At 43.7% G+C, this 22706-nt stretch overlaps 1 protein-coding gene across 2 annotated transcripts in view; it reads left to right on the forward strand.

Annotated features, from left to right (window-relative positions):
• RET (ret proto-oncogene) overlaps positions 1–22706 on the forward strand; it is a 90590-nt gene that overhangs the window by 53169 nt on the left and 14715 nt on the right. For both annotated transcript variants that reach the window (XM_079975583.1, XM_079975584.1), the window contains exons 7-16: positions 4307–4565; positions 4883–5008; positions 5879–5989; positions 8993–9112; positions 10193–10446; positions 15756–15903; positions 18365–18472; positions 21612–21826; positions 21916–22038; positions 22465–22535. In XM_079975583.1, coding sequence (XP_079831709.1) covers positions 4307–4565; positions 4883–5008; positions 5879–5989; positions 8993–9112; positions 10193–10446; positions 15756–15903; positions 18365–18472; positions 21612–21826; positions 21916–22038; positions 22465–22535 — 1535 coding nt within the window. The remainder of the gene's footprint in view (positions 1–4306; positions 4566–4882; positions 5009–5878; positions 5990–8992; positions 9113–10192; positions 10447–15755; positions 15904–18364; positions 18473–21611; positions 21827–21915; positions 22039–22464; positions 22536–22706) is intronic.

The following is a 22706-nucleotide window of genomic DNA, read 5'->3' on the forward strand; positions in this document are numbered from 1 at the left end:
AGCATCGTATAATTAATCCGTTACTCACTCAAAACTATTTTAGCTTTCATCCCCACCCCCCCACCCCTTATGAGTCAGAAATGGTCAGATGGAGGTTTCAGAGAGAGCAGGGTGTCAGGAGTATGCCCGGTCTTCAGCTCAAACACATTGTAACCAAAGTGTCCAACATTCTGGTTGGTCTTTTTTCCCCATAGAACCTTCCAGTTATAGTGCTAAGGAGAGGGAATTGTGAAAGTCTATAAAAGACGGAGAGAAATGCTTGGGTTTTTGTTTTTGCCCTTGCAGATTTTCTCCTCCGTTAGTGAATATTTGCAGGTCTGTCTTTTGGTTGGTTTGTTCTTTGTCTTTCACAAAAACAGTTCCCACTCAGTCACCCCTTGCAGTTCCTTGAAGCATTTTCAATCCACTTTGCACTGTATTACTCCTACCTCTCCCCACTCCCTTGTGTTTACTTACTTAAAGTATTTTCATCTCCCTCATCGCTTGACAAGGCTCCTAGAGCGGCGTACATTAGATTGATAAAAACAGCAACATATGATTAAGGCAGTAAAAATAGGCTATTTAAAGAGGTGGCACTTACGACAATTTGCTGCTGCTTCCTCTCCCGCTCACAGGGCAGTTGGTTTTTAATGGCCACCAGGAGAGGAAGAAGGGACCAGTCTCTCCTGGTGAAGTGATTTGTGGTTTATATTTTAGAGAAATACATTAATTAAAAGTTACATGATCTCAGTAAATCGTACACTAAGTAGACTAATGTTGGATAGCACCCACAGCCAGTGCAAATGTATGAATTGGGGGAGCAAGTGGCACCCACATAGTTGCAGAGCAGTTTAAGCTTCATGGGTCCACAGTGGTTAATGGCTGCTGGTAATTTGTCAACACAAAAACCGCTACATCCAAAATCCACTTGGCAGTGGCTGAAAGACGCTGTGGCAAACAGAAAACACCCACACCTGGCAGCGGACACAAAGACATAGAATTTCCACTGATGACACCAAATCCTGACGTACCACCCACCCAAAACACACACAATCACCAACACATCCACATAACAAGCACACCCTGGTGCAACACTGGAAACAAATGCATGTGCACACACTGGTACCCCTCAAATGCACAGCAATCACAGCCCCCGCATGCTCCCCCACAAATCAAGAAACCATGACAACACAGAGAGCAATGCGAAGGAGAGCTTTATTGGAGCCATGGAAGCCCACACAGTCACAGCAGCATGCAGTAATGACAGGCATACCAAATACCCCTTGCTCCCATAGGGCACACTCCCTCTCAGGTGTGGCAGTTGGAGGTGAGCAGGCACATCAGTAGAGGCGATGACACCACAGCTCACATCCTAACCATAGCTAGACTGATGGCCTTCAGCATTGGATAATGGACCACCAGTCTCTCCCTGGTGGCCACCCAGGACCTTGGAGGTGGTTGCTGGTATGGCAACAGAGCATAATTCTCCCCCTGCAGCATGGAGGAAGAAGTAGAGCATGTCTGGAGTGGCTGAGCACGTATCATGCGTGCCACCTATTGTTGATGCCAGGCACCTCTGCAACCTGTGTGGTTGTGATCTGCAAAACAAAAGTCATACAAGAGTTAGCTTATAGACACAGGTGTCATGTTGGCTAGTGGCTTAGCAATCTTTTACTCCTCTTAGGCACCTACTGCAAAAAGTGTACCTAGTGTGGGGTAAATTTCCCCAGATTGGGCCCAGCCCATTACTTCCTAGGTGACTTCAGGTGGCAGGGGTATTTATACTTGTCTGTTTTCCCCTCAACTGTGAAGGTCTCAGATAAGTTGTATCCTAACCTACCCAACACGGCAGACTTGGAGTTCTGATTGCACCTGGTGTGTTTTTGCTGCTCCTATGAGTGTCTTTAGTTGAATTTGCAAAATTAGTTCTATTTATAGTTAGTTTAGATCATGGTTGGGCTTTGCCTTTTTATTGTCTATAAAATCAGTTCCCTTATTCTTTTCTGTCTAAAATTTCAGATAGGATCCCTTGGATGAGAATTTCTGAAAGTTTAATGTTAATTGGATCGAGACCCCCCCCCCCCAAAGTTGCAAAAGCAGAAAAACAGAAACTGGGTATCCTATTGAAGCCAATGGGAGATGAAAACTAAATAATATATTTTAAAAATTATGAATGAAATAACTAAATAAATGAGGTTTTAAAAGTAAGACTGAATGGATTAACCAAACTAAACATTCCTCTTCAGCCCTATAATTAGCTTAACAATGTTTCTCCCCCATTTTTGAACAGCATATAAAAATATACTTGGAATGCCTCCTCCTGAGTCTTGTAGATTGAATATACATTACAGATGCATTCCATATGTTTGTGCTTCAGGCTTGCTTCAGGTTTTCTTCAGACTGGATTGCGTTTATCAGCATGTGGAGTTCAGGCATCAACTTATTTACTGTTTTGTCCTGTGGAAACTTCCTAATGCAGATTTTCAGGAAGAGAGGAAATAATCAAAATACTTGGGATCTTGAGCTTACCCTTCCATAAGAAGTGCCATTCAATCTCTGTTTACAGACACAGGAAATCAGCACCCTCCCTTCTTCGTTCAATTTGAAGGGTGGTAATTGTAGGTAATAATTGTTACTGCCTTCTAAGGGGGAAGATAGCTAGCAAGCTTGCTCTCTCTGCTGTGCAGGTATCATCTCACCTAAGCCAAGTGCCCCATGCAAATGCCCAGTCATGTGCAGCCCCAGTTTGTTTGGTTCTTGCCCCAGGAGGGAAGGAGGCAAGCTTGTGCCTTCACCATATCAGGTTGGTACATAACCTGGTGTGCATATGATTTGGGGCATAGCATCTCCCCTCCTTCCTCTCAATTTGGATGTCAATTTAAAATCTGCAGCAAGGAATTTGATTCAAGCAGCTCACTCCCTGGAGGGTGGCACTCCACATTCTTGAAGTATTAAGCATAATCTGGAATGATTAGCTAGCACAGGGGGAAGTTCAGGATGAACTAACGCAAAGGCAAAATGGCCTTTTGCCCTGAGGAAAATATGAGAGTATGAAGGAACAATTAACCTTTGGGCTGATGCCATTTCTCCATTTTGACAGTCAAGTGAATGAATGAAGAAGCATGAACATGGCCTGGTAGCAGCCTGTCCCACATCAAAAATAGGATTTAACCCCCCCCCCATGGCTTCAAAAAGGAGGCGCTATCCGCTTGTTCTCAGGCAAAATGATCACGTGTGATTTTTTTAAGGAGGGAAAGTTGCTGTGAATCTCACAGTACACATACTTTCCATCTGGATTGCAGTTGAGGATAGAGATACATACAAATGAAATGAGATGCTGTATCTTTTTAAATTTGTGTTTTCTTGTCTGGTTGTAGAACAAAACATCTTGGGGCACTAATTGAGCTCAGTGCATCAGATGTATGCATTGTTACCCTTGGGGTGTATGTGTGTATATGAAAAGAGAGAGATGGGATCTGTAAACAATGTGCCCCAAAGGCCATTATAAATAGAGGTATATAACCCATCTGTTCAAAGGTCAAATGTACATAATAGCATTTACCGTTAACTTTGCATTGAAATGTGACATGCCTTCTATACTGTGTGAAATTCATGGCTTTTGGGATCTGCTGTTTGCAGTGTTATCTTCTGCACTCATCTCTGTGTGTGCATGTGTGTGACCTATCTACCAGGGAGATCATTCAATGTGTCTTAGTCCGTGAAAGCTTATGCCACAATAAATCTGTTAGTGTTTTAGTTGTTGAATGTTGGCTACTGTCAGGTTGCCAATCAGGAAAGTCCCTTTCAGTTGGCCCCACCTGCTTGGTTGCAGTGTTCGCATACATGAGAAAGAGCACACCACAAAGCAATTCCACCATGGTTTGATGGGTGTGAGAGGAGGAAAGCAATACAGGGCCATAGAAATCCATGCTTACAGCCCAGTCCTATGCAAGTCTGCTTGGAAGTAAGCCCTGCGGAATGCAAGGGATTTATTGACATACAAGTGTGGATAGGATTATGGCTTTAAAATTGGAAGCCCTATGTAGATGCTTCTTCACATATTTAAATGTGGTTTCCCCAACCACATGAGCAAGAAAATTATTGTTTCGCCTGCAAACAAGTATTCGTACCAATCCAGTTGTCATCAGATCCCACAATGTGTGAAATTGTGTCCAGAGTTGCAGAGCATTAGCATCTCTGAATATACTGTTGCTTCTCTATGATATTAACTGTTGATAACATGCATGAGGCCACCATTAGTGCTGCTTCAGTATGTTTGTTGCTGGTGGCATTTTTGATGATGATTTCCTTTTTTCTTTGAGCCCAGATAGGAAAAATCTGCATTGACAACTGCATGAGGTTTTACGGCGTCAACGTCACCTATAGCTTGCAGACCCCCAATGTCAGCTGCTATGCTGTGGAGATTGCTCAGGGCCCTGAAGACCAGTATGGGACCCTCTACGTGAATGATTCCGCTGTGCTACAGAGACCTGACTGTAAAGAAATCCAGTACGCTGTACTAGCTAAAGAAGAGCAGAGCAAGAAGGAAGCACTCACCCATGTTACCATTGTCCTTGATGGATCACGTAAGTTGTGTCTGGGCTTTGGTCTTGCCCATGATATGAGCTCTGAATACGCAAAGCCTCCAATACTTGAATATGCAAAGTATTTGGTTATTCAGGCCTTTTTATGCAGCAGCCCTTGCATGTGAGATATAGGCCCCAGGGAGCCTGTTCACACCCTCCCTTCTCTCACTCGGGACAGCAACACAGAACTGTGTTGTTGGAAGAAATCCTTTGAATTCAAAGGAAAGAATGTGCTCTTTGCATTTTGTAAGCATTGGGTAGACACTTACAGAATTTTCTAGTGATGGTATAGGCCCTTCTTCTCCTCTTCTTTGTAGCTATACATACCGATGATGGTTGCCCAGACTCATGTTCGATGAGCAAGACCCGATCAGAATGTGAAGAGTGTGGTGGCCTTGGAGCGCTAATGGGAAAATGCCAGTGGAGACAGGGAAGTGGTAAAGGTATGTCCAGACATTTAGCAATTGAATGGGAATCTAGAGTAGGGCAGATCTGAAGAGAGCATTGAAGAGCATGGGCAATTCTGTCACTGGGAACCTCAGTTGGATATCAAGGACATTCAGGGCATTCTTTGTAACCCTGAGTTGCAAACATATTAATATTAATTGATCATTTTATTCCTTGAGCAGCCTTTACTGCTGTGTGTGTGTTTTAGAGAGGTGATACTTAAAGATACTGGGAAATCAGATATTGTGATTGCAACCTATAAGAAGTCAAATACATTGTCCATTCCTCTCACCCTTCTCTTAGAGAAACACTTTTGTATGAGATTTTGTGCAGGAAAGAAGAATAGCACTATGTCATCTATTACATAATCAGTAGAAATATGTCACTGATAAGATAGCTTTGTTTGGAGTGGCAGCATATGTATTTAAAGGTGAATTCCTTCAGAACAATATAGTAAATTGCCATGGAGACAACTTATATTAGGATCAGTTTGATTCAGTCTTGGAGGTGTACAGCAAGCAGCTGGAGCAGTGGCTGTGATAAACCACACACACACAAAAAAGAATAACTATGTGCTTCTTCAGGGGGTATTCCAAGGCCTGAAGGAACCAATTTGCCTTGTAAATGTTTGCTGCTAAAATTTAGCAAAGTCCTAATCAACTTATTTGAAGAGGTGTAGAAAGAGCTTTCAGATTCAGAAAGTCACCTGAACTGAAAAATAAATATAATTACAGTCTTTCCTTTGATTGTTTCATGCAGCATCACTTTAGGAAGAGTAAAGTGTAATTTTTCAGTAGCTCATCTTGCAGTGTAAAGATGCTGAGGCCACAACATGCTAAGTTCCTTCTTTTGTTTCTTGTTCTTAGGAATAACAACAAACTATTCCACCTGCAGTCCAAGCATCAAGACCTGCCCGGATGCTATCTGTGACGCTGTTGAGAGCAGAGATAAAAAAATATGCCCTCAAGATTGCACAAGTATGGAATTGACACCTCTCAATTTTCTTTTCTACTGAGTTTTGCTTTCCTACTTCTGGGTCAAGCTGTTGCTTTATCTTAAATGTCAACCAGGGCCAAAAAGTTTACAACTGCCTTCAAGGTTGTGCAAGTTTCTTTTAAGGCAGATAACAGCTGTGTTACTTTTTGCATTCAGAGTGATTTATGCAGGATGCCTGTATAAATATTAGAATGTTCTTATTCTGTATTTTATTTTATTGTTTTTTGAAAATAGCCATGACCCAAAGAACTACTCTAGGAACATAACAAGAGATTTTCTACTTGGTTTTTCTCTGCTAGTTGTTTTATTTTGGTCCAACCACAGCCACTCTGCATTAGTGGCTACTTCTGAAGATGCCCAAAGTTTCAGGGTGGCTATCTCAAAAAAATGAACTGGAATTAAAAACACAACATAGATTCGAAATATATATATTTTAAGAAAGGTTATGTCTTGAAGGTACTGGTTTCTATTTTATTTAAATGTGATAATTCTCTCTTTAGGCTCTGGTGTTGCAGCAGAACTGCACCATGAGTTCTAGTTCCATAGTTACTGGGTTGAGTGGTTATATTCAATAATAGCATACATCCTGCCTGGATAGTTTAATGTTCAGTTAAAGGGTTATATAATGTAGTTATACTTAGCACTTTTGTTGAGTGCCTTGAGCCAGAGTGTCTCTGAGCACTCTGCAAAAGTTGTTAAGTATCTTTATTGCCATTTAAGATGAGGAAATATAATAGGAAAAAAGGCTAAACTGATTCTTCCAAGAAGTGAAAAGGGATATTATTTTCCTGGTTCTCCCATTATCCTCCTCCTGTGCGCTAAACTGGGCTGAAGTCCAAATTTAATGTGTGTGTATTTCTTAGTTACCTATGAATTGTAGCTAAGTATGCTCAGGGTAGCATTCCTACGCTGCAGTCCTACATTTGACCCCCTTGGTTAAACTCAGTGGGGTTTACTTTGAATAAGCAATGGCAATGGGCTGTAAGGGTTCCCAGCTATTCACCCATTCAGATACTGGCCTGGCATGTTGAGTCTCAGAAGACACAGGTACACCTATCACATCATACATTATCTCTTGATACCCAGGCCACAAATTAAAGTGGAGTTCATTGTTCTAGGGGCAGCTTGCCCTTGCACAGAACTGTGCGATAGTAGGAAGCAGACTCAGCCCTGTGGTATTGTAAGCAAAATACTATGCTTCTCTTATATTCGGGAATGCCTCTGCACTTCTTAATTGATTCTCATCATCAGCTGGCACTGACTGGTTTGCCGAGCCTTGATGAAAAATCTTCTGTTTAAACATATGGCTCCCCACATCCCTCTGTGGTAGGAACTTCCACTGGAAACTGCTGCACGGTTCATTTTCTTATGAGGAGAGAGCACTGGAAGCACAAGGCATTTGGGGGGGGACATCTGTTTATTTACAAGTCTACACACTGAACATGGGGCAGCAGACAAGCACGGAGAGAAAATGCTCATCTATAAAATACAATCAGTTTTCCCCAAAGCAAACAGTATCCACTTGGACCACCCATCCAGTTTTCCCTGTCAGCTGCAAAACTGAGACCTTTGTCCCACTTACTGCTACATTCCAAAACCAGACTGTTTCTTCCTCGTCATGCAGGCATGCATTGGCAAAACATTGCTTTTTACCCCCACCCCCAGTAAGCAAGTATACCCTATATTTTCCCTTGGAAGCAACAATTCATCATTAGAGCTCATTAGAGGAATACATGCAGATGTTAGACGGGCAAAAGCTAATGGATAGTCCATTCTTTTCCTTGACACTCATACAACCCAATAATTTTTCCATTACACCTCTTAGTGGTCTTCCCAAACTCTTCCAGTTGTGTTGGACTACAACTTCCATTCCCCCCGCCCTGACTGTTAGCCACACCAGCTGGAGCGCATGGGAGTTGTATTCTGGAAGATGCCCTTATTGAGGAAGACTGGCCATTCTCCATTGCTTCCAAATCACCTCCTCCTACCCATGCCTGTTTCCCTATCCTCCTTTGCTATGCTGTAGCATCAACCTGCCTTGTATTTATTTGAATCTGTTCTTGAGCACCCAACCGCAGCCACCACAATGGCACTAGGGGAATAAGTCCGTTCCACCTATTGCTGCAAGAGAAGTGATGCCCATTTCCAAATGCTGTCTGTCTCTCCCGTTCCACCAGCTTGTGGGGAGGGGAGAAAGAAAGCTATGTTTTGCAAGCAAGAGCAGCAAAGCAGAGACGCTCCACTTGCAAATGCCAGCCTTGTCTCTCCCCTGCCGATCAATGGTGGGGAAGAGAGAAATGAGCAGATCACCATCCCTGTGCTCAGTGTCCCTTGCAGTGTGGTTCTTGCTGCTGTGTTGTCACCAGGGTAAGATGTAGATTGCCACCCCTCTCACCTTGCCACCCAGGACACCAGCAGCTCCTCCCTCCCTCCCTCCCTCCCTCCCTCCCTCCCTCCCTCCCTCCCTCTCTCTCTCTCTCTCTCTCACACACACACACACACACCCTCAGACCAGGTCTGGCAACATATTGTGTGCATAGATTGATGCATACAGTTGCATATGGATAAGCATCATTGATTTGTTAGGACTCAGTCATGGCATAGTGGGCAGGATTATAGCTTTGAAGACTATTTCCAGTAAAGTAAAGCTAGCAGTGGTGTAGCTGCTTTTGCACGTACAGCAAATCTATACACCATTGTGAATTCTGTTTCACGTTTGTCCCTACTGTCATATTTTAAGGCAGGCTGTTTTGTGGCAGCAATTGATAATCATCATAATAGCCACACAAAACAAGGTCTCATGCGATTGCTTCTTAGAGCTAAGCCCCAAAGACAGATGCCAGTTTTCGTGCCCAGATTTGTTTCTCCTGTTTTTACAAACGAAATTTCAAATGCTCAACAGGATAAACCCACAGAACATACTGACATGATATTTTGAGCCCTGGCTGTGGAATGGTGCATGCTCACATTTGTGTTTAATTTAGAGACAAACATTGTTGGTGGCCACCAGAAAGGCCTGAATGGACTGGGAATCAAGGCAGGACATGGAGTTTGTCACTGCTTTCCAGGAACTAGCTGTTACTGCGAGAAAGATGATATCAGAGGTAAGTCTGAAGTTTATTTACTGACTTTACGCTTGTGCTATTGAATGCTCCAACACTTCCATCTTTGAAAGATAAAAACTTCTATGTGTGTGCTCTTCCTCTTTCTCTCTCACATGTACATGGGATGGAAGGGTGAATACAGGACACAACCGCAGATGGAAACTGAAGGATAGTGTGTTTCTTCCTGCCAAGGAAACATTCAGTACACAACGAGATTTTTATGTAGGAGCACATTGAAATGAGTGATCATCCTCATGCCTTCGCTAATGGAAATAAACTTCCACACATAACTGTCACCTTCTCCTTACTGACTGCCCTCAGGTCACTGTGTGCTTGTTGTGGATTCTGAATTCCACATGCCTATGACTTACAGCTGGGATATGTGCTCTCCACAACACCCAAAAGCATCTCCCTGACTATACTGTAAAGCAGCACACATTGCATGAGTTGGGGGCAATTGTGTTGTGAGCTTCCTTGCCCCAAAGCTTTGTCATTGGCAAGCACTCATAAGATGCTGGCTGCAACTCATTTGCTAATAAAATCAGCTTCCAGGGGATGGGAAATTCCCTGTGGCCATGTACACTGATTGCACTATGCTAATAGCAGTAGTAATACAATATGGAGATAATTATTGTGATGTTTAGATTATCATTTTTAAATAGAGATGGAAATGAAGAAAGAGCAAGCACTCCCCCCCCCCATTTAATGGCTGACATTATCCTTTAATTAACTCTTGATCAAAAGGGAGATTGAAGAAAATTAAAGATTGAGTGAGATGGGACTGAAAAGAACTAAAGACAGAAGGAGTATCTCAGGCTACACAGTTGGCTTGATTTGGCAACACTGATCAATGCAGCCTGCTGATTTTAGGAAGCAAGTATAGCAGCTTTTTAGCAACAGTAAAAGCTGCTTTAACATTTGAGAGTATGTTAGGTAGCTGATGTAGGTGTTCCTCTACTTCCCAAGTTATTTTCTCCTAATACTTGCTTTCAATAGAGATGCTTTAAATGTGATTGTTAATTGGCATGGAAAGAAAAAAATTGCGGCAAGTGCCATGACCAAATTATTCTTTATCCACAGAGCCACTGTGTGATTACATGTGCAAAACTGTGATTGCAGGAGGAGTCCTGCTATCCTTCATTATTTCGGTACTCCTTTCTTCCTACTTCATCCATCGCTATCACAAGAATTCTCCAAAGCCACCTATTGCTTCTGCAGAGATGACCTTCCGCCGCCCTGCCCAGTCATACCCCATAAGCTACTCATCGACAAATGTCCGTCGACCGTCAATGGACTCTGAGAACCAGATGTCAGTAGACACGTTTAAAATACCTGTAAGTTTTTCCTGTTTTCAGCTACTTACCATTCAAGGCATATGGAGAACCAGCTTCTATTTACTACTGCTGATTTACCAAGTGTGCAAAAGAGTTCCTGGTTTACTCCCACCATTGTATTTTTTTTCTTCAAATCCTTCTAACAGCTGCCACCATGTATCTTTACTATGTCTGCTGTTTACTAGAGCCTTAAATCTACATAGTAGCGGTGGTACTTTCAGTTCGGCATAAAACAAGCCAGGTTCACAATATAAGTACATAAAAGTAACAAGTTGTTCTTTAAAGAGTAAAATAAGGTAAATATTATACCATACCCTCCAACATTTCTTCAATGAAAATAGGGACACCCCATTCCATAATGATAATTTTACTGTTTATAACCCACACATCTTACTGGGTTGCCCCAGCCACTCTGAGCAGCTCCCAACATATATAAAAGCATTAAAAAAAATTGAAAAAAACTTCCCTATACAGGATTGTCTTCAGTTGGCTCGGGGGGTCAGATAACTCCATACCCTCCAACATTTCTCCAATGAAAATAGGGACATCCTAAAGAAAAGTGGGACATTCCAGGATCGAATAAAAAACCGAGATGGCTTGTCTAAATCAGGGACGTCCTTAGAAAATAGGGACACTTGGAGGGTCTGCTATACTTAAACCAGTTACTGTTTCTTGAAGATTTAGGTTTGCTCTAATAAAGGCTATTGTTACTTTAAGTGGTAGTTGCTTGTAAATATGGAAACGTAGACAGAAGTGAAGGAGAGGAGGAGGGTGGGAGAGGAAAAACTGGCAGCAGGGAGAGAGGGGGAGCAGAAATGAATGGAAGGAAGAGAAAGATCAGTTCAGACCTCTGGCAGGAGTAATCTGTCTCTTTTCTGATAGTTGATAGCTGTCTTGGGCAGAGAGATATACAGAAGGGAGGCAGAAAGAGTTAAGGGGGGCCCTACCCACAAGGGGCAACTGGCCCCACCCACAGCTTGCATGCAGCTACCAACAATTTATCCCTTAGTCAATGCAGGGGGTGGGAATCCTATGCACAATGCTACTTATTAATATAATTTGTTCAGTTTCCTTTCTTCGCGTATGGCCAATATTCATATGGAGTTTGAGATCTTGGAAAACAACTTGCTGCAAGTTTATCTGCCTGAAAATTAGACCCATATGAATAGAAAATGTTCCATTCAATTCTGTGGTTGTTCCACCTAATACAATAGCTTGTTTGTTAGTTGTACGTCCTTTGGTATGGAACCATAAATGACCGCTTGTTCTACTGGAATGAACAATTAGATTACAGTTAACTAGTCCCTCCAGAAGTCTGCAACTAATTATTTTAGCGTTTCCTAGCAACCTGGTTTGGCTGCTCCTCACTGCAGCTGTATTAGCCATACTAGTAAAATATTAAAACCCATTTGCTTGCTTGAGAAAATTTCAGCTTTTAAAAAGTCAAACGAATAGCAGTCTTTTTAAAAATAAAAAGATAGCTTGTGGTCATCATGGCCACCTGCATTTATCATGAGCTTATGTTTTACTAAGATTTGAGACTACATGTTTGCATACGAAGTTCTACTGACTAGGTCAGGAATGGCCAAACTTGGGTTTTCCCGACCCCCTTGCTATCCATCCTGTGTCATATTAGGAGTCTCAGTTGCTATGCACTTCTGCTTCCTACTTGGCAGACAAGCCTTTCGTTTGCCATGGGGAAGAAGGGTGACTGCAGAGAGCCTTACAGCGCACAGCCTGACCCACACAAGCTGACATAGGGAAGAATTGCAGGGGCTGTGAGAGTCACATGCTGTACTTCCCCCCTCCTCCCATTTTCTAAAAAGTGACCTCTCATCACTGGGGGGGGGGGGGGAGCTCACTACCAACAGCACTGACTTGGCTGAGCACCATGTAAGAGAACCACATGCTGTTTTTGCACCAATAACAGATCACCACTGAGGCCTCTGTGTCACTGCAAAGGCCTCTGAGATGACTTGTGTGTTACTAGCTGGAGGATGAGGTACGATTTGGCACGTGACATTCTCCAGCTTTGCTTGCACATTGCAGGGTCCCTTTCCAGTCAGGTTCTTGAACTTGGCTAGATTTCTGTTGGTGCAGCCAATATACTGGGGTAGGAGAGCTGAAAATACTGTATTGGCCCAAATATAAGCTGCACCTTTAAAACTGGAAGGGGAAAAAGAAAAAATACCTGAATATAAGCCACTCCATTCCTCGCTGCTCCTGGCTGCATACTTGTGGGGGGGGGCGCACTGCATTGCCGGAGGCCTTTCCCCTTCCCCACTCTCTCCCTTCCCGACCTTGGGGGAGAGGATGGGGGACTATGCATGGGGCAGGCGCTGCTTTGCCATGCTCCTGGCTGCATACCGTAAGGTCGCGAATATATAACTTTTCACGGTTGGGGGGGAAGTGAGGCTTATATTCAGGGCAATACGGTAATAACAATATATTTCACATCTGGCAACCAAGACACCACTTTGGTTTCAGATAGTGCATGGGTTTTCAAGTCTAAAAAGCCCAGGACACGGAATTTTAGAGGCCTCTAGCAGCCGTGGTGGCTCATTCACCAAGAAGTAATGTATTTAGCTTTAACTTTGGAAGTGTATACAGTGGTGCCTCGCAAGACGAAATTAATCCATTCCGCAAGTCTCTTCGTCTAGCGGTTTCTTCGTCTTGCGAAGCAAGCCCATTGACGGCTTAGCGGATTAGCGCTATTAGCGGCTTAGCGGCTTTTAGCGGTTTAGCGGCTTAGCGGATCAGCTGATAAGCGGCTTAGCGGCTTAGAAAGGGGGGGGGAGGGAAAAAAACCCGCAGGAACTCGCAAGACATTTTCGTCTTGCGAAGCAAGCCCATAGGGAAATTCGTTTTGCGAAGCGCCTCCAAAACGGAAAACCCTTTCGTCTAGCGGGTTTTCCGTTTTGCGAGGCGTTCGTCTTGCGGGGCACCACTGTACTCGATTCTGACCAAACTAAGCCTACTGATGTATATTTTGCTCTAGGCGGCTTAGTTTGGTCAGAATTGAGTATGCACTTTCAGAGTTGGTGCTAAATGCATTGCTTCTAGTAAATGAGCCACCATAGCCACTGGCATTTGCCCTGGGCCACTGGAACAGAATGAGGTAATAAATAAATAAACTATCACATAAAAATGAAGAATAACATCAATAGTGGAAATACTCTTCAGACCCATATGCTACCTTAATTTGCACCAAATAACTTTATGGAATCTAGTTTATGAAATGATCACAGACACAGAGTCACAGGTTACCAATCTTAAAAGTCCTGTTATAAGCTATGTGGAAAAAGCATCCAAATTAAAAATGCTCACTTAATGCCTAAGCAAAACAGATTTCTGTTTAAATGGTAATCTGGTCCATATACATGAAAGGACAGAGGGTGAAGGCTCAGTTCCAGGAACATTAAGCTCAATGTGGTTGCTAGTGTCATAACCTTAAAAATCCTTCTCTGCACAACAGGGAATCAATGTTGGAGGCATTTGGGGGAGCTTTTGCCAGTGAAACACTGTCTTTTTGTGCATCTCATTTGTCTCCCTAGGCTATATTTAGATGTTAGGGGATGGTACTTTCATAGAGGCATGTATGCTGTTTGCTTTTGTTTCACTGTTGGTTTATACAGTCATCACTGTTCTGTGACTGTCAGGCTTGATAGGTTCCCGAAACAGAAAGGCAATTGTCTGAGATGAATGGTTGAATTCTAAAACAAGTCTCCCTTCCCCTTTGGTTTCCTCAAGCTTATAAAACGGTGAAATATTTTTACCCAAGAGCATTTACTTTTCATTTCTGGCAACACTGATGGCAGGAGCGCAGATAGTTTTCACCCTAATTGCCACCTATCATGTGCATATACTGGCTTCATAGTTTTATAAAAGGCACTTGCACCTGGGAACTTCAGGGTTAGGAACTAGTCCAATAAATTTCCATGGATTATGTGTGATCAGGCCTCAGAACCTTCTTCAGTGCAGAAGGAGTGTGTCACTTCAGCCACTGTGTTCGGCAAGCAGGGGAAAAAGACCATTTGGGTTGGCCAGGTCTGGTATATATTATTGCTCTGCCAAAACTTATCCTCTGTGGTTTTTTCAACCATTATCCATCAGTTAATAAGAAAAGAAAGTGAAGGTTGTGTCTAGGCCTGGGTAATATATTAATATGAGGAGTACGAGGAGCAGACTGTGATGTCAGCTTCACTCAGCAGTGTATCACTGGTGAAACTGCCACCACTCCTGAGTCCCTCTGCTAGCGACTTTCTCCAGCGAGTGTTGTTAGCAGAGGGACTCAGGAGTGGTGACGGCTTCACCAGCGATATATCATGGAGTGAAATCGCCATCCCACTCTGCCCTCATACTGCACAGACGGATAAAAGGGCTGCATCTTCATCTTTTAACTGCTCAGCTGAGGAGTGTTCAGTTACCGCTCCCCTCAACTGAGCCGTTAAAGGCTCCCCCAGCAAGCAGGGAGAGCTCTGGCCATGGCTCTGCTGGGGATTGGGAGCCCTCTTGTGCCCCAGCTAAGCATACAAACAAGCTGCCTTGTCCCAGACGGCTAGGGGCTGGGGTGAAGCCACCTCAGCTCCCATGATGAGAGCTGTGGCGATTTCACCAGGCGAACTGTGGCGATTTCACCAGGCGCCTGGCAGGCTGGCGGCAATGCAGCTTGTTTATTCAACAGTGTGGTATATCGGCAGGCCACGATGTTTGGCTGGTGATATACCGTGATGCTGAAAAGCTTATATCGCCCAGCCCCAGTGGTCTTATTTTAAAGATATTGGGGGGCGGGCGGATTAAGGTGAAAGGAAGGGCTTCCTTTAAAACAAAATCAGTGAGTGTATTGCTCTCTGGCTCCTGGTAGCTCAGCATTCCCAGGTCCCTGTGCTTCAGTTAAAGCCCAGGTATCTCCTCCCTTAGGGCTTTTTCAGATCAGGAAGCACAAACAGCCAAGGAAAGGGGAGAGTGCTGGAGAAATGTTTAATGGAAAGAAAAACACACATACAATGCTTGGCTAACTTGCAACTACCATAAGATAAGCTCAACCTTACACCCACTGTAATTTTTTTTTTTAAATAATAATCTAAAATTATCTGCTAATGAGGCAGAAAAGCAGAAACTTCTTTTGCAAGGAAATATAACTATTGGCAGATTAAAGAAGGTATTGGGGCCTTTCTCCCCCGTTTGGCAGAGAAAGAAGGCAGGTTGAAAACTGTATCAGATGACCTGCAGTGGAAAGGAGAGGGAAGTGCCCCCATCAAATGCTGTTACTCTTCTGTCTTGTGAGATTTACTTTTCCTCTAACACAGGAAGATCCAAAGTGGGAATTTCCTCGGAAGAACCTGGTGCTTGGCAAAACACTTGGAGAAGGAGAATTTGGGAAAGTCGTCAAGGCAACTGCTTTCAGGCTTAAGGGGAAGGCTGGCTATACTACTGTTGCAGTCAAAATGCTAAAAGGTACTTTTTCTGCAAGCGCCTGGAAATATCTGCAAATGATTTGGTAACTTATGACAGAGGTCCAGCTTGGAAGCAAAAAGCTGCCGGATCCCACATACGTTCCAGCCGGATGTCCTAAAGCGTTCTATTTATATTCTGACATTTTCCCCTGTGCTTCATTGATGAGGGCAGTCACTTCCACGGGGCACAAGGGCAACTTGACTTAGCTTGGCCAATGTAGCTCACTTAAATTGTCATCTCAACAGAGGCATTTGAAGAGCATTCTAAAAATGCTGCACTTTTCAGCTTTAGCTGAACTCTTTCCTACAGATACTTTAGAGCACAGTATAAAAATAGCACCTCATTGTCACACATAAGATGCGAAAGAGCAACATGCTCACCAGATCTTTCTCTCTAACTATAGCTGCTCTATCGATATACAATGGCCAGATCTAGAGTATTTGGTTTGTCACAGCAGAGTGTGACAGAAGCAAAGCAGTAGCTTGGGAGGAAGGCCAGCTTGCCCATGGGTATACCCATTGTTCCTTTTGCTCTCCTTCATCTGCCTTTGTTTTCCTGCATGCAGAATGGTCAGGAAACCCTTAGCTTAGATATGTCCAGAGTGAAGAGAGAAAGCATGTGGCCTGGTACGGTGCCACTTCCCCAAGCACATTGGCATTGGGCTGCAGTATATCAGGGGACGCGGGTGGCGCTGTGGGTTAAACCACAGAGCCTAGGGCTTGCCGATCAGAAAGTCGCGGTTCGAATCCCTGTGACGGCGTGAGCTCCCGTTGCTCAGTCCCTGCTCCTGCCAACTTAGCAGTCCGAAAGCACATCAAAGTGCAAGTAGATAAATAGGTACCGTTCCAGCGGGAAGGTAAACGGTGTTTACGTGCGCTGTTCTGGTACGCCGGAAGCGGCTTAGTCATGCTGGCCACATGACCCGGAAGCTGTACGCCAGCTCCCTTGGCCAATAAAGCAAGATGAGCACCGCAACCCCAGAATCGGTCACGACTGGACCTAATGGTCAGGGGTCCCTTTACCTTTTTGTATCAGGGGAAGCAGTGATGGGTGAACCAAGGGAGATGAAAGGTAGTATTACCCATCTCTGCAAAGTGGTAATAACAATTTCAAGTTATGAGATGGTAGGGCTATTAAAAAGCTGAAGATCATCCAGTTGAGATATTTGTACCAGGCAGAATGTTATAAACCTCAAACAGCAGTTACGGCATTATTAGCCTCTTGTTGGCATCCATCTGTCTTGAGAGACAATGGCTTATGCCTCTGAGGTGAACTCAAACTGCTGGAGAATCACAGTGTCTGCTGTGGCTACAGAGATCAGTAACTCATAACTGTTGCCTCGTGTGCTGTTTTTGCTGCGTTAGCAACACCAAAGTGACCTCTCAGGGGCGCAAGCTTGGGCAGTGTGTATGGAGGTCCTGGGCTGCCCAGATGAGAGCCTTGTTGATGTGATCCAAAGGAAAGCACAGCAATACATTGGGCACCAGCTTGGCTGCAGGAGTTGCTAGAAGGTGGTGTACTGGACACCATCCAACCATCTTAAGGACTCCAAATTTGGGTAGAGTTTACTCCCTAGTCTTGTCTTCTCCCAAAGATGTCCTGCAAGGTAGTGGGACATTAACCTGTATCACCCAGTTAATATTGTGACCAAGCAGGAGCTAGCTATCATCATGCCTACAGTGCAAAGAGGAAGTTTCAGATACCTTAATTCTCAGCATCTGCTTTCAGGTTCTGCTGAGTATGCAGTAACAGTGTCCGTCCCCCCGTCCCCCCAAGAACAAGGGGATATTAGCAACAGACCTGACTTTTTGGTGCTGAATCATCTGCAAAATATTACTATAAGAGGAGCAGTTTCAGTTAGATTTCTTCTTTAATGTTCTCAAGTGGTACTCACTGTTTTCCTTTGCCACCACATCGCAGCAAGTTTTTCAGGCAAGATACTCAAAACCATCAAAGAATACAGGAGCAGTTTGGCCTGCATTTGTTCCCTACCTGCTACATCTTCCTTTGCAATAGAATGATTAGAAGGTTAGGGCTGAGACATGAGGGGTTGTTATGGCAACCCAACTGTTAAAGGTGGGTGTCAGTTAGAGAATCTAGTGGAGCAAGTGTTTTCAAGATAATCTAAGATTGTTTCATGAAAATAAACAAGCCTGATTCACTTCATGCCTCTCAGACCCTCTTCTTTGGCTTGGAAGAGGCTAATTTTTTCCACGTGGGTAGAAATCAAGGAAGCACTTTCAATCTCTCTATATATTATTCATTTAAGGCATTTTAAACCTGCTCTTCAGCTGAAAAAGGCTCCCAGAGTGGTTTACATGAATAATTAAAACAAGGAACACCTTGCCCCTAATTTGTTTAAGATGGTTACTGGTATTTGCAGCCAGGAAGTGCCAGTATTTCAATATTATGGGAATAGTGTTTGTAATTAATATATTTCTTCCATTGCTCTGTTCTGCAGAAAATGCTTCTCAAAGCGAGCTGAGAGATCTGCATTCGGAGTTCAATCTTTTGAAACAGGTCAACCATCCACATGTCATTAAACTCTATGGAGCTTGCAGCCAAGATGGTAAGTGAGAGTCACACGTTATACAAGTGGGGACCATTTTAGTAAAGGTAAAGGGACCCCTGACCATTAGGTCCAGTCATGACCAACTCTGGGATTGCATGCTCATCTCGCTCTATAGGCTGAGGGAGCTGGCGTTTGTCCGCAGACAGCTACCGGGTCATGTGGGCAGCATGACTAAGCCGCTTCTGGCGAACCAGAGCAGCACATGGAAACGCCGTTTACCTTCCCGCCGGAGCGGTACCTATTTATCTACTTGCACTTTGACGTGCTTTCGAACTGCTAGGTTGGCAGGAGCAGGGACTGAACAACATGAGCTCACCCCATCGCGGGGATTCGAACCGTCAACCTTCTGATCGGCAAGCCCTAGGCTCTGTGGTTCAACCCACAGCGCTGGGGACCACTTTAGGCATGTCCAATTTAGCATGACTGCTGACGCATGGGTCCTTTTGAACCTGGAGGAATGGGGTGGGAAAGGGGCAGGGCGGGCTTATGCGCATTCTGTCGATGTGCACTGTGACCTGGAGCGCAAGCCCCGTGGAAATGGGGAGTTGCCTGTATATAAAATAAGAAAGAGACGGTATGCCGCAAGAGAAATACAAGCTTGGCACAATCAATCAATCAATCAATCAGTTTTTTAGTCCTGTGCCCCAAAATATCCATCAGCAGAGGAGGCTGCCCTTTATTTCTGCTGTGGCACTTTCACTGCTCTGGTCATTCCTACTTCCAAACATATTCCACTGGGGGCCTGTTCTTGGGCCCTGCCTTTGCATTGGATGCGATTGCTTTTCTGGTGAAAAGATCAACAGAAATCTGGGCTAAGGAGGCAGCTTGCAGAATCACCGGGCTTTATTGGACAAAGGTGCTGCCGTCTTAGATGTTGAAATACTCCCATTACATGTGTATTAGCTAAAATGGTAGTACCTGTGGCCACCTGCTTTGGACATGACAGGGACACTTTCACAGTGATAGGTACAATCCAGCAAAACAAGTAAGAAACGCACATACACCTTACTGATAACTTTATAGGATTTGGTCAGTTGCTGTATTGGCCCGAATATAAGCCACACTCAAATATAAGCCGCACCTTTAAAATTGGAGGGGGGGAGGAAAAAAAATCCTGAATATAAACAGTTCCCGTCCTCACTCTCTCGCTACTCCTGGCTGCATGCTGGGTGGGTGGGTGGGAGGTGCAATGCATTGCTGGCGGCCTTTCTTGTTCCTCGCTCTCTCGCTTCCTGGCCTTGGGGGAGAGGACGGGGGACTACACATGGGGTGGGCGCTGCTTTTCTGCGCTCCTGGCTGCATACCATAAGGTCGCGAATATAAGCCACACTTAAACTTTTCATGGTCTGAATTTGGGGGGAAAGTGAGGCTTATATTTAGGTCAATACAGTAAGTGACAGATGCTTAGTTTAGAAATAATATTCCATAGGACGGTGCAATAAAACAGCCGGAGGGGGAATTATTAGTCTGGTAACTTAGGCACTCATTTCAATAGATCTGATGGCAATTGTTGTTGCATAGCAACAGTCTCACATTTGAAGGGGAACTGTGCCTTAAGGGACTGGCATGTGATTTGTTATACTGCCATACTGAAGTTGGTTGATTTGTGCAGCCGTATATTCAGCAGCACCCCCAGTTTCTGAACTTGCTAATCAGCCACATTCATTATATGTTTCCATATGGCACAATTTATAAGAATTTCATTTGTGGCTGACAGCATGTGGGGAAGGTTTTTGTCAACTCCAAAGCCCTGGGAGCAGGGTTCCACTGGAGTCCCTGGGGTCAGAGTTTTAGTGCCCTGCTTAGCATCTTGTCCCTCCTATGGCTAGCACAAGAAAGATAAATGACACAAAGTCTATGCAGATGTATTTAATTCGAATAATGTATACAGGCTGCAGCATCCTGCTTTTGTGTATATAAAATTTGGATTCATTTGGCCTGGAATTTCAGGGTGTTGTTATTTTTAAATCAGAGAAGACACAAAGCCCTGCCTAACAAAGATAAATACAGAGCTAGGTTTTAAGGTTGGTGAATGAGTAAAATTGATACAAGCTTTAGGGAGAATGCTAGGAATCCTGCTGTTTCTGGTTTGGATGCTTATATTCTCTACATTCTGTTAAAGCTGGGATAGGAGAGCTTTGAACCTCCAGGCCTCTGTGTTCAATATTGTAGCATGGGGGAAAGCATTCATGTGGGTGGCTATGATGAGGCAAAGCTTGCTAATGGACTGAAATGTCAGGATCCTTTCTGCAGGAATCTATACTTGAGAGCTTTAACAAACCACTGTAATTAGTGTGCAGGGAGCACGAGATACTGTGAGGATTACCACAGGCTGCAGAAAATAATGTTCATGCCTTAAACTGAGTGCTTTTGATTGGTTTCTCTGCGCAGACCAATTTGCATAGAAATCTTCCTTAAACATTCCATAAAACCAAGGAAACATCACAATTTATCTGTCTGACTTTGGAAGAAATGCAGCGTAACACAATTGATTGCTTTTCTTAGACAGGATACCCAAAGGCATGTTCCCAGAAATAAGCACTTTTCATTTCAATTGCCTGTCTCCATGGTGGGAGAACACTTCTGAACATAAGAGTTCACCTAATAGCACTGGGTTCTGTTGTGCTCTTTTTCATAGAAAAGTTTATATAATGTTCCTTTAGGAGAGCTGGAGGGTGGGGGAAAATCACATCTGGAAACCAGTGTGCGCCCCTTTGGTTTCAGATAGTACATGGGGTAGATGGGTCTAAAAAGCCCAGGACACAAATTTTCACAGCCTCTAGCAGCTATGGAAGTACATTTACCAGAAGTAATGTATTTAGCATTAAGTGTATAGTTGATTCTGACCAAACTAAGCCCCCTAGGATTGTGTGCAAATAAGCTTTATATTCAGATTTGCTTGATATGCATAATTTAGGCTGTAGTGCTGCAAGGGAGTAAGACCCATGGATCTTAGTGGGACTTAAGTCTGAGTAAGCATTCATAGGACTAGACTGTTAAAACAGGTAACAAAATTAAATGGTTTTTTGGGGGTGCAGGTGTGTGTTTGTTTTTAAGCACAAGGTGTATAAATCTTGCTGATATGTTGCTTTACTAATTATTGAGAACATTTTTTATGTATCTTTTTATGCCTCAGGGCCTTTGTACTTAATAGTCGAATATGCTAAATATGGCTCCTTGAGGAGTTTTCTGAGGGAAAGCCGGAAAGTTGGGCCCAGCTATGTGGGGAGTGATGCCAACAGGAATTCCAGCTACCTGGACAATCCAGACGAGCGAGTCTTAACCATGGGTGACCTGATCTCGTTTGCATGGCAGATATCTCGTGGAATGCAGTACCTTGCTGAAATGAAGGTATGGCGTCCCTCATTCTCACCCTCTCTCTGTGGCCTTCCAAGTAAGCATACATGGCAGTTAAACATCTTTCTCTCTTTTCCCCAAAGCTTGTACATCGTGATTTAGCAGCCAGAAATGTCTTAGTAGCCGAAGGGCGTAAGATGAAGATTTCTGACTTCGGTTTGTCACGAGATGTTTATGAGGAGGACTCTTACGTCAAGAGGAGCAAGGTACAAACACAGTCGCTGGCAGCCTGGGATTAATAAGTTGATAAGGAAACTATACACATTAGTAAGAGAACTTCTGGACACACACATTGAAACGTGTCTAGCAGGACTCATCAGTGCACAAACTTTTATGTGCCTTGAGATTGTAAAAAGGAATAGCTAATATGGGTTGTGTAAAACCTGTGTATGTAGCCTTCTGTTTTTGATCTTGTGCAAGCTATTTACTTTCAACCCAAGGGTTTTCCCGGGGCTTCCATGTTTTGCTGTAATCCATATGAATGAAATGCACATTTTCTGATAAAAGGCATATGAGACTACTTGACAACATGCATGTTAAATGTGACAAAAGTGAAATGAAAACAAATGTGACATGAGAAGCAGTGCTAAACAGAACTTGCAAGCAGTAATAGTTCTTTATTTTCCTGCCAGGGTCGGATACCTGTGAAGTGGATGGCAATTGAATCTCTCTTTGATCACATCTACACAACACAAAGTGATGTGTAAGTCTATGTATTTATGTTCCCTGTCATGCAACTTTGTCTTTGTACTCATGCTGTGCCAGAACACCTCGGGCTGAAGAGGCCATCTGCTCTATAGCCCTACTGTAGAAAACAGAGTAAGTTGTAGCAGGCTGGATAGTCAGCTTCTCAGTCACAAGATACCCAGCATCT

Source organism: Podarcis cretensis (assembly GCF_951804945.1).
Source record: "Podarcis cretensis genome assembly, chromosome: 5".
Classification (NCBI taxonomy): Eukaryota; Metazoa; Chordata; class Lepidosauria; order Squamata; family Lacertidae; genus Podarcis; species Podarcis cretensis.